This window comes from Silene latifolia, chromosome 6, assembly GCF_048544455.1.
Source record: "Silene latifolia isolate original U9 population chromosome 6, ASM4854445v1, whole genome shotgun sequence".
Classification (NCBI taxonomy): Eukaryota; Viridiplantae; Streptophyta; class Magnoliopsida; order Caryophyllales; family Caryophyllaceae; genus Silene; species Silene latifolia.
The window spans coordinates 133,158,640-133,174,357 of record NC_133531.1 but is presented as its reverse complement, the minus strand read 5'-3'; the positions used below and the strand labels follow the sequence as shown (position 1 = coordinate 133,174,357).

At 42.1% G+C, this 15,718-nt stretch overlaps 1 protein-coding gene and 1 non-coding gene across 3 annotated transcripts; both read left to right on the top strand.

Annotated features, from left to right (window-relative positions):
- Nucleotides 1-241: 241 nt before the first annotated feature.
- Nucleotides 242-349, top strand: LOC141589297 (small nucleolar RNA R71). Its single transcript, XR_012520242.1, has one exon. It is a non-coding gene; the product is annotated as a small nucleolar RNA R71 (small nucleolar RNA).
- Nucleotides 350-12,007: 11,658 nt separating this feature from the next.
- LOC141587310 (nudix hydrolase 14, chloroplastic-like) lies at nucleotides 12,008-15,718 on the top strand. 2 transcript variants are annotated; one of them, XR_012519742.1, is made up of 8 exons: nucleotides 12,008-12,305; nucleotides 12,857-12,962; nucleotides 13,647-13,724; nucleotides 13,934-14,026; nucleotides 14,132-14,224; nucleotides 14,589-14,687; nucleotides 15,086-15,429; nucleotides 15,658-15,718. XR_012519742.1 is itself a non-coding variant. In XM_074408762.1 (7 exons), exons 1-7 carry the CDS (start codon nucleotides 12,088-12,090, stop codon nucleotides 15,314-15,316), a joined length of 918 nt encoding a protein of 305 aa, XP_074264863.1. In that variant the 5' UTR covers nucleotides 12,008-12,087; the 3' UTR covers nucleotides 15,317-15,448. The 2 variants fall into 2 exon arrangements, 1 of the variants encoding a protein (XP_074264863.1); XM_074408762.1 differs by lacking the exon at nucleotides 15,658-15,718 and having other exon boundaries at nucleotides 15,086-15,448.

Genomic DNA, 15,718 nt, shown 5'->3' with positions numbered 1-15,718 from the left:
CCGCCAATTGTTGTTGAAGCAAGGCAATTTTAGCCTTTAAAACGGAGGTATCAGAAGATTCCTCCTTACCCTTAATTGACACATTTTTTGAATTGACATATTGCGCGTCATGGATTTAATTATGGCATGAGAAATATCAGTGTCAATTTGATCAAACCGCCCATTGTTGGCGGAATCAAGAATTTTTCGGGACTCGGCACAACATCCATTGTAGAATCTTATAGTTAGGAACCGAGGATCCAACCCATGATGTGGGCATTGTCTTTTCAAGTCCCTGTATCTCTCCCAAGCTTCATAAAGGCTCTCTAGCCCTTGTTGATGGAACCCCGTAATTTGGCTCCTCAAGGTTTGAGTTTTCCCAGTGGAAAATACTTTTGGTAGAAAGCAAGAGCCAAAATTTCCTAATTGGTGATCCCCATAGCGGTGCCATCAAGGCTATTGATCCATAACGTGGCCTTATCCTTCAAAGAGAAAGGGAAAAGTATCTCCCTTATTTGATCTTGCGTGACTCCCATTTGCCTTATCATGGAGCAATAGTCACAACAATTTTGAACATGCAAATTGGTATCGTCCTCCAAAGAACCTCCCCCAAATTGCTTCCTCTCCACAAGGTTGATGAAAGCCGGTTTGATCTTGAACTCGGTAGCTCCAATTTGGGTAGTAATGATACCCCTTGGGAGCATAGCCGCGGTGGACTTAGAATGATCGGAAAGTTTCACCATCTTTTGAATTGGTGAAAGTGGTGTTCGTGGAGATGATGAACTAGAAACCTTCTCCTCTTCAAAAGCTTTAAGATCGTCTAAGTAAGACTTTATTGCACTTTCAATTTTCACGGGAGAAGCGGCTTCTTTAATTTCTTTCCAGAAACGCCATCTTCTACGTAAGGTTTTCTCTGGCTCAGAATTGAGCGAAATTAATTCCCCAATACGAGAAGACTTGAGCATAAGACAACAATCTATCTAATTCCCCAATCGGGCTTAGACCTGGGCATAAGGCTTTGTCGTACACCTAATCAAAGATAAATTTCCCTAGACACAAATGAATGTAGTACAAAGGGGTCGAACACAAGGAGACGGGAATTGGTTATTGAAATGCTATGAATAGAAATCAATCTAGGTCGATTCATGTGGTTGTTTGGTTTGGTTTGATAACTTGCAATTAAAATGTTGGAAATTCAATAATATTAAAAGAGTCTTAGGGGAGTCGTGTAATACTCCGTATTTATGGTCTTGGGGGTACTCTATCGAGTAGCCCTTACTCTGTCGAGTAAGGGTATGTTGCAGAATAAAATAGTTTCTGACCTGTTGGGCACTCGATCGAGTAGCTCGGGCACTCGATCGAGTAGGGGGGTACTCGATCGAGTACCTTGGGTACTCGATCGAGCGCCCGGTTTTACGGGGGAGTTTTCGCGGGTTTTGTTAATTATGCGATTAGGGTATTTAAACCAATTCGTCTTTGTTTTAAAACACTTTTACCAAAACCTAAAACCTGTTTAAGAGAGAAAGCAGCAGTTCTTCTTCCTAATCGCATCCTTAACGATTCCCGGAGTTCAGACGGTCGATTCTCGTTGTTTTTCGTGTTGTTGGATTCCTTGCGTCGAGGGTAAGCTTCTAGCATAATTTTTATAATGTTTTACTAGTTTTGGTCAAACCCTAATTTAGGGTTTGGGGATTTTATGAGTAGGAATTGAATGGTAGTCTTTATGTGTTATGTATGATAGGAGGAGAATTCGTAGAGGAGCCGTTTTGAGACAGCTGTTTAGATCGTCTGCGTGTTTGCTTTCCAGGTAGGATTTCCTACTCAGTATTAGTCCCATAATGGGATATTGGTGATGTGCTGTAATTAGCTGATTGATGTGATGATGGTAATTGTGTTTGTGTTTGTGGTTGTGTTCGTTGATGGCTCTCGAGATGCGTTCTCGGCTGAGTGGGGTCACTTGCGGGAGTGATCTCACGCCCTAGTTTCGCCTTCTGTGGAACCCGCCACAGAAGGGATGTGCACATTAATGATACAGGGTTATCGCTCGTACGATGAGCGGGGCTTAGGTGGGAACGGCTGCGTCCCCCATCGGCGGGATCCGTCCAGTGGACGATCGGTGATTGAGACGGTTGGTTGGTTGGTGTGCGTGTGTGTGTGGCGGTTCAAATTTGTCTATTTGTCTTCTTGTTGTTATGTATATTGATTGTGTGATTAGTATCGACCCCGGTGTTGTTTTGTAAAACTGCGGGGATCCATTCGGGATGGTGAGCGGATATTGAGCGGTATAGAGATGGTGCTGATAGGTTGGGATGGCCACGACATGACGATAGAGTCTTCCGCTGTAGTTTAGCTTTTATTTACATTTCAGTTGAGAACAGACAGTTTGAATAATGTATTGCACTTTTAGTTTGGTTTCGAGGATTGTAACTTTTCATTAAAGCACTTATAATAAATGTTGTTTCTATTTTGTCTATTTGATTATCATACCTCGGGCAACCGAGATGGTGATGTCTCCATACCTGAGTGGTCCTGGTAAGGCACTTGGAGTATGGGGGTGTTACAAATGGTATCAGAGCGACGATCCTGAAACCTGTAACCAATGAACTTAATGAACATAGAGAGTCAATTAAAATGAACCCGGGGTAAAAGTCGTAGGAGCTAGTGCAAAGGCTTGGGAGACGTCCTAAAGCCGCAAGGGGTCGCCCTACAGCTTTGAACCGGTCACGTGGGGTAAATATGTGTTGAGTCATGTGTGTGCTTAGTAACTTGTGTAACAATGTGATGGAATGTGATGATGGATGGATGTTTAAATTGAAAGTTGATGAGATGAAAGGAAGGTGATGATATATATATAAACATTGTTGATAGCATGATGGAATGTTTTATAACGTGGCAATTAATAGCATGAATGTTATGATGTAATGTGATTTTATAAAGTTATCATGTTAGTATATGACGTAATATGCGGGTAGCTTTTACGTATTAGTGATATTTGATCGAGTAAGACTGACTCGATCGGATAGGTTTTTGCGGCGAGTCCGAATCGCGTTTTGGGGCACTCGATCGAGTAACTAGGGGTACTCGATCGAGTAGAAATCACTCGATCGAGTAGCCTATATACTCGATCGAGTGGGTCAAAGGGCCGAAAAGGTCCGTTTGGTTCTGGAGTTTGGGTACTCGATCGAGTACATAGGGGCACTCGATCGAGTAGCCCGTCACTCGATCGAGTGGGTTTGGGTACTCGATCGAGTGGGTTCTGGGCATCGTGTTTTCGTGTTTTGAAGTTTAGTACGTATGTTCATATCTACCCTTCCTTATATATGTTTAGTTTCAAGATGCCGCCCAAGAAAAATGCCTTGTACGCTAGAGCAGAGCTTATGACTACGGATGACATCGTTAAGATGTTAGAGCACCAGGACGCTCTTACTGAGACCCTGAAGAGAGTGAATGAGGACAAGGATAAGAGTAAGGAGAAGGAGGTTGACCATGCTAAAGTCAGCCTCTATATTGCGAGGTTTAACCCGAAGGAGTACAAGGGAGTTGAGGAGCCTAACCGTCTTGATAGTTGGCTGAGGGAGATGGAGAACATACTAGATTTAGTCCATTGTCCGGATGAGATGAGAGTGGATCAGCCGCATTCTATCCGAGGGAGGCGGTGGCAAGTGGTGGGATTCAGTGAAAGTGAGTGCCAAGGAGATATATACCAACCAGGGGTTACCCGCTATACCTTGGGAGGAGTTTCGTAGAGGGTCTGTGAGGAAGGAGTTTGTGCTTAGGAACATGTGAGGAGTAAGTTGAGGGAGGAGTTTGATAAGTTTAAGATGACTGCCGAGATGTCTCGTGGTGAGTACTACAGGGCGGTTCAATGAGAAATCTAGATATGCGAGGGACATGGGTTTGAGCGATGAGAATTTGGCTTTGAGGTTTGAGAGTGGACTAACCACGAAGATTATGGACAAGTTACCCGTGGGAGTCCTCACTGATGTGAAGGAAGCATATGAGAGGGCTGGGAGAGCTGAGAGACTGGTGGAGATGGCTCAGGAGAGGTCTGGTGGTGAGAAGAGGAAGTCGGAGAGCGAGGGTGGTGGCCAATCTAATTACAAGAAAGGCAACCACAATCAATCTAAGGGGTTTTCTTCTGGGTCTGGGTTTAGTGCTGGAACTTCCTTTGGGAGAGGTCGTGGGAGTGTGAGCAACAGCTGGGGAGTGACCTACTTTAGTTGTGGTGGCGTAGGCCACAAGAGACATGAGTGCACGAGTGCACCGGGATCCTTTCAGAGACCTGCACAGAGCTTTGCGAGCAACAGACCAGCTGGATCATGGCCAAACCGGGGAGGTCAGAGCTACCAGAGTGGAGGCAACCGCAACGGCGGTAATTCTTATCAGAAGACACCGATGAACAACAACAACAACAATCAAGGGTCGGGTGCTAAGCCGACGCATCGCTAGTCTTGTCCGGGAGGTGGGCGGAAGACCGATGGCAAGTTGTTCATGATGGAGAAGAAGGCGGTGAGGAGGATGCGCATGTTATCACCGGTACTTTCCTTGTTAATGGTATTCCTACGTTTGTTTTGTTTGATTCGGGGGCTTCTCAATCGTTTGTGTCTTCGAGTCATGTAAAGCAGTTGGGTCTGAGAGTATATGAGTCTGTTAAAGAGCAAGTTTTCATACCTTCAGGTGAGTCTGTATCGTGTGGGAGGTTGTTTAGAGATGTATCTTTAATAGTTGGGCAAGTCGATTTCCCTGTAGACTTGCTAGAGTTTCCTTTTAATGGTTTTGAGATGATAGTTGGGATGGATTGGTTAGGAAAGTATAAGGCTAAGATAGACTGTCATCAAAAGAAAGTGTCCCTAAGAGGTCCTAAGGGTGTTAGTGTGTCTTACCGTGGGTTTTTAGTCAAACCCAAGGTTAAGTTGATTGCAGCTGTTACCTTGAAGTCTTATCTGAGGAAGGGATGTCCTTTGATCCTGTGCCATGTGAGAGATGATCGGATAGCGAGTCCAACAGTTGATGAGATACCTGTGGTGGGAGAGTTTGCGGATGTCTTTCCGGGAGGAGATTCCGGGTTGCCACCGAAGAGGGAGATAGATTTCACCGTTGAGTTGAAGCCAGGGACGGGGCCAATCTCTAAGGCACCGTACCGTATGGGTCCTAAGGAGATGGAGGAACTTAGGAAACAGTTGGATGATTTGATAGAAAAGGGGTACATTAGACCGAGTGTATCGCCTTGGGGAGCACCGATTACGTTCGTAAAGAAGAAAGATGGGAGTATGAGGTCATGTGCATAGATTACCGGGAGTTGAACCGTGTGACGATAAAGAACAAGTATCCTTTGCCAAGGATAGATGACCTGTTTGATCAGTTGAGTGGTGCAACGGTCTTTTCTAAGATCGATTTAAGGTCGGGGTACCATCAGGTGAAGATTAGAGATGTGGACATACCGAAGACAGCTTTCACGTCGAGGTATGGCCATTATGAGTATGTGGTGATGCCGTTTGGGTTGTCTAATGCGCCGGCAGTGTTTATGGATTTGATGAATAGGATCTTCAGACAGTTCTTGGATCAGTTCGTAGTAGTGTTTATCGATGACATCTTAGTCTACTCTAAGACTAAGGAGGAGCATGAGGAGCATGAGGAGCATCTGAGGATCGTGTTGCAGACTTTGAGAGATCATGAGTTGTATGCTAAGCTGTCCAAGTGCGAGTTCTGGTTAGAGGAAGTTGCTTTTCCGGGCATGTAATCTCTAAAGATGGAGTAGCTGTGGATCCGCAAAGATTGAAGTCGTGACAAAGTGGGAAGCACCGAAGAATGTCGCGAGGTTAGGAGTTTCTTGGGTTTAGCTGGATATTACAGACGGTTCGTGAAAGATTTCTCCAAGATAGCTAGACCGATGACGGCATTGATGAGGAAAGAGAACAGGTTTCGTTGGGATGAGAGTTGTGAGACGGCGTTCCAAACCTTAAAGGAGCGTTTGACCACGCTCCCGTCCTAGCATTACTGAAGGGAGCGAGAATTTTGAGGTTTATACAGATGCCTCGAAGAATGGGTTGGGATGTGTGTTGATGGAGAATGGTAAAGTGATTGCCTATGCTTCTAGGCAATTGAAGCCTTATGAGGAGAACTACCCTACTCATGATCTGGAGTTGGGTGCAGTGGTGTTTGCTCTCAAGATTTGGAGACATTACCTTTATGGAGCAATCTTCAAGGTATTTTCGATCACAAGAGTCTCAAGTACATCTTCACGCGAAGAATTGAACATGAGACAGAGGAGGTGGATGGAGTTGATTGGCGACTACGACATGGAAATCATCTACCATGAAGGGAAGGCCAATGTTGTTCTTTGATGCTTTAAGTAGAAAGAGTGTACATTCCTTGTGTACAACTCTATCTTTGATGAGGCCGAGGGATGAGGTAGCGAGCTTTGGGATTCATATGATGCGAAAGGAGATGCTATGGGTGATATGACAAGACATATGGAGTTTTATGATGACATTCGGGATAAGCAGGCTTTGGATCCTAAGATAGTTGAGTGGAGAGCTGGAGTAGAGAAAGGGACAGTGTCCCGATTTTCCATTCATACAGATGGTAGTTTGAGGTTTGATGGTAGGTGGTGTGTGCCTAATGACGAGGAGTTGAAAAAGACAATCATGACAGAGGCTCATTGCACACCATATTCGTTCATCCAGTGGAGACAAGCTATATAAGGACTTGAAGAACACGTTTTGGTGGCACGGATGAAGAAAGAGACAGGTGAGTTTGTGTCCCGTTGTTTGACATGCCAGAGAGTTAAAGGGGAACAGAGAAGACCACAAGGTAAGGTTCGGTCTTTGGAGGTGCCTGAGTGGAAGTGGGAATCCATTTCCATGGATTTCATTGTGGGTTTACCTAAGAGTCAACAAGGTAACAATATGATTTGGGTAATAGTGGATCGGTTGACCAAGTCAGCTCACTTTGTTCCAATGAAAGATACATGGACTAAGGCACAATTGGCTATGGCCTATCGAAAGAATGTGCTTAAGTTACATGGAGTCCCTAAGGACATAGTGTCCGACAGAGATGCGAGGTTTATATCGAGGTTTTGGAAGGAGTTGCAGGAATCGTTGGGAACGACCTTGAAGATGAGTACGCATTTCATCCTGCGACGGATGGGCGGACCGAGAGAACAATCAAGACTTTGGAGGACATGTTGAGAGCTTGTGTGATGGATTTTGGAGGTAGGCGGGAGCGAGGTTGGACTTGATAGAGTTTTCTTACAACAACAGTTATCACACCAGTATAGGTATGGCACCGTTTGAGGCTTTGTATGAGAGGAGATGTAGGAGTCCGATCTGTTGGGACGATAGTGCCGAGGCAGTGGTTTTAGGACCAGAGATGGTACATGAGATGGTAGAACAGATTAAGATGATCGAGAACGGATGAGAGCACCCCGGGATCGACGTAAGAGTTATGCGAGATCTACATCGTCGGGACATAGAGTTTCGAGTTGGGGACAAGGTTCTTCTGAAGGTATCTCCGATGCGTGGAGTTATGAGATTTGGGAAGAAAGGCAAGTTAAGTCAAAAGTTTATAGGGCCTTATGAGATCTTAGAGCGAGTCGGGGAAGTTGCTTATCGTTTGGCGTTACAGTGCATTGGAGAGAGTGCACAATGTGTTCCATGTATCGCAGTGCGAAGTATGTGAGCGACCCGTCACATGTGTTAGAGGCAGAGAGCTTAGAGTTGGATGAGTCCCTATCATACCTTGAGGTGCCTAAGAAGATCCTGGGACCGGAAGGTTAGGAAGACCGGGAGTGGTGAGACAGTGTTGCTTAAGATCCTTTGGTCTAACCACGAGACTGAGGAAGCTACATGGGAGGCAGAAGATATCATGAAAGAGCGTTACCCTTTTCTCTTTGATCAGGTATGTATGGTTACGAGGACGTAACCTTGTTTCTTTTAGGGGGGTAGGAGAGGATCGCGAGAGTTTTTAAGAGCTTTTACACCCTCCTTTCTCATGTTGTGTCGGTGTGTTGTCGGGATAAGTTGGGTTAGTGTCATGCTTTACGTTGTGTTTTGTTTGACCTTCGAGTCGGGAGGCTTATGGGAGTACCTTTGTTTGGTAGTGGTTTGAACTTCGGGGACGAAGTTCCTTTTAAGGAGGGAAGACCGTAATACTCCGTATTTATATGTCTTGGGGTACTCTATCGAGTAGCCCTTACTCTGTCGAGTAAGGGTATGTTGCGAGAATAAAATAGTTTCGACCAGTTGGGCACTCGATCGAGTAGCTCGGGCACTCGATCGAGTAGGGAAGTACTCGATCGAGTACCTTGGGTACTCGATCGAGCGCCGGTTTTGGGGGGAGTTTTCGCGGGTTTTGTTAATTATGCGATTAGGGTATTTAAACCAATTCGTCTTTGTTTTAAAACACTTTTACCAAAACCTAAAACCCGTTTAAGAGAGAAAGCGTGTTCTTCTTCCTAATCGCATCCTTAACGATTCCGGAGTTCGGACGGTCGATTCTCGTTGTTTTTCGTGTTGTTGGATTCCTTGCGTCGAGGGTAAGCTTCTAGCATAATTTTTATAATGTTTTACTAGTTTTGGTCAAACCCTAATTTAGGGTTTGGGGATTTTATGAGTAGGAATTGAATGGTAGTCTTTATGTGTTATGTATGATAGGAGGAGAATTCGTAGAGAGGAGCCGTTTTGAGACAAATTGTTTAGATCGTCTGCGTGTTTGCTTTCCGGTAGGATTTCCTACTCGCATTAGTCCCATAATGGGATATTGGTGATGTCTTTGTAATTAGCTGATTGATGTGATGATGGTAATTGTGTTTGTGTTTGTGGTTGTGTTCGTTGATGGCTCTCGAGATGCGTTCTCGGCTGAGTGGGGTCACTTGCGGGAGTGATCTCACGCCCTAGTTTCGCCTTCTGTGGAACCCGCCACGAAGGGATGTGCACATTAATGATACGGGGTTATCGCTCGTACGATGAGCGGGGCTTAGGTGGGAACGGCTGCGGTCCCCCATCGGCGAGGCCGGTCCAAAGTGGACGATCGATGATTGAGACGGTTGGTTGGTTGGTGTGCGTGTGTGTGTGGCGGTTCAATTTGTCTATTTGTCTTCTTGTTGTTATGTATATTGATTGTGTGATTAGTACGACCCGGTGTTGTTTTGTAAAACTGCGGGGATCCATTCGAGGATGGTGAGCGGATATTGAGCGGTATAGAGATGGTGCTTTGGATAGTCAGGGGATGGCCACGACATGACGATAGAGTCTTCCGCTGTAGTTTAGCTTTTATTTACATTTCAGTTGAGAACAGACAGTTTGAATAATGTATTGCACTTTTAGTTTGGTTTCGAGGATTGTAACTTTTCATTAAAGCACTTATAATAAATGTTGTTTCTATTTTGTCTATTTGATTATCATACCTCGGGCAACCGAGATGGTGACGTCTCCATACCTGAGTGGTCCTGGTAAGGCACTTGGAGTATGGGGGTGTTACAAGTCGGGTCACACATGTAAATGTAAATAGATGTTCACGTTAAACTCGGAAATGATAACATTGTTTAATTGTTTAGGTCTTATGACAACCACCTCTCGGCCTTATTGTTAACCATAGAATGGATCATAACGAGCTCTCGCTATGGCTAGGTTCGGTCTACTAAAACATGCTTTGCCTAATTCATTTTCGTGCCTCTCGACTTATAAAAGTGAATTAACAAATTAATCTAAGATAGTGATCAATTACCAAAGATTAGCAGTTATATTAAGCATGTGATAGAAACTATTAAAACAATATTATATCATCCTAATTTAACATTTACAAATACTAATTATATATGCATGGCTTCCCTATTCCCTAGACATATGAAACTACTCACTCATGATGGAAATAAAACTAATGTTGTATGAGTTAATAAACATGATTGTAATGAAAATATAACTAAATGAATTTATAGAAATTATGAATAAACAAAATAGAAATAACATATGAATTAGTAAAATGATAAATATGATAAATGTAATATGGAATGCTAATGATAAACTAGTGATGATAATTTGATAATGAAATGTGATAACAAACTAATATGAAATGCTAATAACTAAAATATAAATTATAAAACAACTATAATAGAAAATGCAATAACGTAACAAACTAGAATCAAAATTACCGAAATAAGGAACTTGAAACTTGAATAAGAATTGCTTGAATAACAAATACAAGTAACTTGGAATGGAAAGATTGTATTATTAGAACCAAATGCTTAACAAAATGTAGATTGTTTAACTAAGAACCAAATGCTTAATAAAATGTAAACTATTGAAAACTAGAGAGAATTTGTGCTTAAGGCTATATGAAAGGTACAAGAGAGTGTAAAAAGATATCCCTTAATGACGGATTAAGGTCCCTATTTATAGTAAAATAAAGTCAAAACATAAACATTTATGGACAGGGGAGCCCCGATCGGAGACATGCCACCCCGATCGGGGTTACAGGAATCCTGGCTATTTCTCTTAAATTCTTGATTAATTGCTAAGAGGAATCCTAAGTGACGTATTAACTCGTCTTTAATCTTCCAGTTAATTGCACAAGAGTATCCTAAGAGCATCCTAAGGACTTCATTTTTTGGCTTCATTTCCATTTCTTATTTGTGCATCAACCCATATCTCTAATCTCATGCTCGAGATTGTTATTTCTTCTCCATAATGCCCTTCCAAAGTCATGCTTAGTCTTTTTAGCCTCGTGAACTCGTGTGCTTGCTATCTTGACGGGAAGAAGCTACTGAAAGCTTGATTTCTTACAAAACACAATGAAAGCAAGCAAACACAACTAAAACACAGAATTAGCTCAATAAATCACTAACATTAATGCAAATGATATGTAAAATAGAGCTAAAATAGGAGGTAAAATCATATATAAAATGGACACATGAAAACTCTTGAGTTTTCTTCGAGCTAAGAAGTCGGTGTTATCTGGGTAGAATTGTTCCTTAAAGAGTCGTTTGAAGTCGTCCCATGACTCCAACAACACGATCCCCGCCTCAATCTCAACGTATTTGGAGCGCCACCATTGTTTGGCATCAACGATCAGATACATACTTGCAGTAGTGACTTTCAGTGTCTCGTCGAGTGCACTCGCTGGGAAGAATTACTCTGTGTCGAAGAGGAAGTTATCAACTTCTTTCGAGTCTCTCGCCCCACTATACTTGTGATCCAAGCAAAGTCCCGTATGCGACCATTTTTATCAATGTATTACTCATGTTCTCGAGCTGTAATCTCTCGTGGACGTAGGCTATCTCTTCCGCGAACTCATGCAGGATCAATGCCTCATGCCCCTTTACTGTCTCGTTTACGGCTTCAAAGCGAGCCTCATGCCCCTTTATCGTCTCGTCTATAGCTTGGTGAGTTCTCTTCAGACTCACCACGAGTCTTTCCAAATATGGAATTTTTTCATCGAACAACTTCTCTAAGGCCAACACCCTGGCCCTAGTTTCTCCTTTGTTCTCACTCGGTTCTGCGGTCTTTCCCGTCATCGTATGCACCAGCTCGTCGTGAAGACCGGACTCTGACCAAATGTCACGGTCCATATTTTGAGCCGGAACGTGACGCACACCCTTGTCTAATCTCGCGACGGAATGCAAGTAAGAGCGTCAAGCACTAGTGAGGGATCACCCACTACTGCATTCGTAATCGGTCTCGGTTTGCGTGTGTCGGGATCCTAGTTTCGATCATCAACGGTCGACACACACTTGACCGTTAGTAAGAATGAAGGCAACAGTTCATAAGAATGCAAGCAACGAGTAAATAAGAAAGCTTTTGATGGGAAGCGGGTTGATTGACTAGTACCTCCCATAGAAGCAAATTTGATATTACATGTCTGGTAGCATGAAACATTGATTGTGCGGAATAATGATATGTTTTCTAAACGCCTAAAAACGTATCGTAAACTAAAAAACTAGCTCCAAGATTCGACACGCAGGAAGTAATCTTGGAGTACTCCTAAAGTATAAAAACAGAAACGAAAATATAATAAAAATCCAAGGGCTCAAACAATTTCAGAAATTATGCGGCTAAATTGCGACTCCTTACGCACAGCACAAAGCAAAATCAGGGGCAACAAGATTTGGCGATGGCCTTAAGAATAGCGACGCACCGTATCCATTCTCCCATTACCTTCTCTCGTATCATACTCTCCTCTAAGAAGACAAAGCAACACTTTTGCCGATTTTCTGCCACCAACTCAACAATGTCTTCCGAGTCACCTTCTCAACTCACTCACACCATTTCCTTTTCGGGTCAACCCGTTCAAGTCGTTGCTGCACCCGGTCTCACTCCTTCCGACTTCAGGCAAGTTCCCCTCTTTCCCTTCTTAAATAAAGATTGAATCTTTCAGCTATTTACGTAAAATAATTTCTGGGTTTGATCATAGGAGTACAATTGATTATTTTAAAATTAATGTTTTTAAAGATTGAAATAATTTGTGGGTTTGATCACAAGAGTGTGATTGATTCTTCTAAGATACTTCCCTCCGTCCGGGTCATTTGTTTACCTATGAAGTAATTTGATCATCCAATAACATTACTATCCACTTATCTATCCATTAACAATCACCACAAATGATCACCTCCTCTATCCTTGATGTTTTTGCCAAAGCCTAAGGTAAACAAATGACCAGGACGGATCCTTGATTTTTGTGCCAAAGCCTAAGGTAAACACATGACCAGGACGGAGGGAAGTATCTTTTTCCAAGGAGAGATTGAAACTTTGAGCTTTTTTTAATGCAATTATTTGTGGGTTTGATCAAAGGGGTGTGATTGATTCTTCTAACTTGTTGTTTCTTAAAGAATGATTGAAACTTTGAGCTTTTTGATTGAAATAATTTGTGGGTTTGATCATAGGAGTGCGATTGATTCGTCTTTGTTTCAGCAATGGCTGAAAAACTTGAATTCGGAAAAAGGGGCATTGGTTGATGGGTCTTTGTCCTTGAACAAAATAATCATTCAGGTGAGAAAGTTGAAACTTTTTCGTTTTAAATGTTTGTGAAATTCGATAAGTATTTGATCCAATTGATGAAATAATGAGTTATAGGTAAATTTTTCGCTACCTTGTTTGGTTATGAGAAATTAGATGGAAATGAAAGGAAGTGGAAGAAATTGAATTTCTCTTCTAGGTTTTCTATTGATAGCCATATGATTTGTAAACAACGGATAGGGAATTATGAGAACTGTTTCTTAGTTAAGACAAACAAAGGAATTCCTTGATGATTCACTTTCACTAAATTAGGCTCTATACGGAAGTATTGATTCCCGAGTTAGAACTTAGAGCAGCTCCTTTACAACTCCGGTTTTACTAGATGTTTGGAACTACATTTCGTAAGATAGTAATTATTGTGGTGATGATTTTGGGTTCCTTCTTGGTTTAACTCGTCTGCGTTAGTTGTTTGCATGGCATTTAGTGGGAATTAAGTTAGATACAATTTGAAGTGTACCAGAGTTTCCTTCTTTTTTTAATCGCCTTGGGTGAACTAATTGATTGAATTATATAAGGTATGTTGTACTGAAATCAAACAGAACTAAAGTTAAAATTTCAGTAAGGCTTTTGCTTTTGTCACATATGATTGCTCTTCTTTTATCGGGATCTAGTGTGGAGGAGAATGTTTATTAACAATGTTGGTTAACATGGTCTCAGGGAGTTGACTATTTCGGAAAGCGTGTTGGTTTTCTTAAGTTCAAAGCTGATATTCTTGATAAGGAAATTGGACAAAAGGTATCACTTCATAATCTGTTGTAACAAATTGAAACTTTAAACCTAGGGCAGAAGCTATCACTGCATAAGATGTTTGGCCATTGTTTGCCTAGTTAAAACATCAAACATACGAGTGCCAAAATTTATGTGTCGGTACTCTGTAGTCCTTGAATCGTTTGCATACTTCAAAAGATACTTGTCATCACTCATCACCATTGAATTTGACATAGGTTCCAGGCATAGTGTTCGCACGGGGACCAGCCGTGGCCATCCTCATCCTTTTGGAGTCCGAGGGTGAGACTTATGCTGTTCTTACAGAACAGGTACCATTCCGTGTGTTAGAATAATCGTGTGTTTCTTTTATCAACTCAACTTCAGGCTGAATGCTGCTTCCAGCTGTGCTCTAATAGATATATTTTGTGTGTAAGGTTAGGGTCCCCACAGGACGGTTCGTTTTAGAATTGCCAGCTGGAATGCTGGATGATGACCAGGGTGATTTCGTGGGTACTGCCGTTCGTGAGGTCCCTCTCGTGTCTCTTTCACCTTGTTTTATATGGCATTACATTTCATATAGAAAATCACTTTTCGTGGTGCCATGGTATTTTTTCAGTTTGCTACCAACTGCATTTTGAACTACATCTACTGCATTAATAGTGAAACAATCTAGATTACGCCTATTCTGAGTCTCAATCTGAGATTTAATAATTTTTACAGTTTCTTGTTCAGCACATAGTATCACTGATGTACGCGTTGATTTGGTTGCCATGTCCCTGTATTAGCTATTATTAATATACTCCGTATATAATTTTGCTTTCTATTGTTTGATGTCAATTTATACTAATATAGAATAGTGTTGTTTACTCATAATGGAAGATTGCTTGATAGGTTGAAGAGGAGACTGGGATAAACTTGAAAGTAGAGGACATGGTTGAACTTACTTCGTTTTTGGATCCATCAACCGGCCGTAAAGTTTTCCCTTCACCGGTTAGTCTTTTGGCTTGGAATCTTGACTATTGTGTTCATATCTGCGTTGTGGCATATTCCCATAACTTGAAACCAGGATTTCTTAAACAGATATGAATACATAGTATCCAGTCGTGCACTTAATAAATTATGATGTAGATTAAGCAAATACTGTACTACTGTAGTATGAAACGAATACACATGAACCAATTGATGGTTTGCTGAGTGGTGACCAGTGAGCGAGTCTGGTAACCCAGCTTGAAGCCTAATTGAGTGCCTCTCATTGGCTTGGCTTCCCTAACCGCTCGTGTATTCTTTCTGACAACCACTGTTATTGAACTGTTGGGCGGAAGGAATTAGCATTTTCAGCAAGTTTTTAAAAATACTCTTGTCATTTTCTTTTGCCTTTTGCATCTTAGGGGGGATGTGATGAGGAGCTTAGCTTCTTCTTGTATCAAGGGAAAGTAGCCAAAGAGAGAATCCAAGAGTTACAGGGTAAGAAAACGGGTCTCCAAGATCACGGGGAGCTTATAAAAGTACATGTAGTTCCATATAAACAACTCTGGCGTGCAACAGCTGATGCCAAGGTTCTCATGGCTATCGCGCTCTTTGAAATGGCCAAGAGGGAAAACCTGCTCCCAAAATCTTAATCACACTTCGAGCCAACACTTAAATTTGCAGTTGCGTGGACTGTGGAGCAGGATATGATGTGCTATGGATTCTTTGTAGTTGGAGCAAGAGGTATATATGTACGACAGTAGGAGTATTTTTTTATTGAAATTTTCATATTGGTCTAAGCTTATCTCTTGGTTACTAATTGGACTCGAAAAACTTTTGATCGATAGTTTTTCTCTAAACATCAAATCCTTGCTCCAGCTCCAGTTCCAGCATTGATGCTTCAATGGAGATCAATGTACACGTAACGTCTTAGGACACAAACTCAACTATAGAAAACAAAGAGTACTTTCTTGCAATCCACATCTGACTATAGTATTATCTTGCAATCCCATCTCGCGGATCTTTAGAAAACAAAGAGTACTTTCTCGTTCCTC

Bases quoted from the DNA above. Each gene is read 5' to 3' on its own strand.
- LOC141587310 (XM_074408762.1), top strand. From the start codon at position 12,088: ATGGCCTTAAGAATAGCGACGCACCGTATCCATTCTCCCATTACCTTC. The intron at 12,963-13,646 runs GTGAGAAAGTTG...ACATGGTCTCAG, and splicing joins TGAACAAAATAATCATTCAG to GGAGTTGACTATTTCGGAAA. The intron at 14,027-14,131 runs GTACCATTCCGT...TTTGTGTGTAAG, and splicing joins ATGCTGTTCTTACAGAACAG to GTTAGGGTCCCCACAGGACG.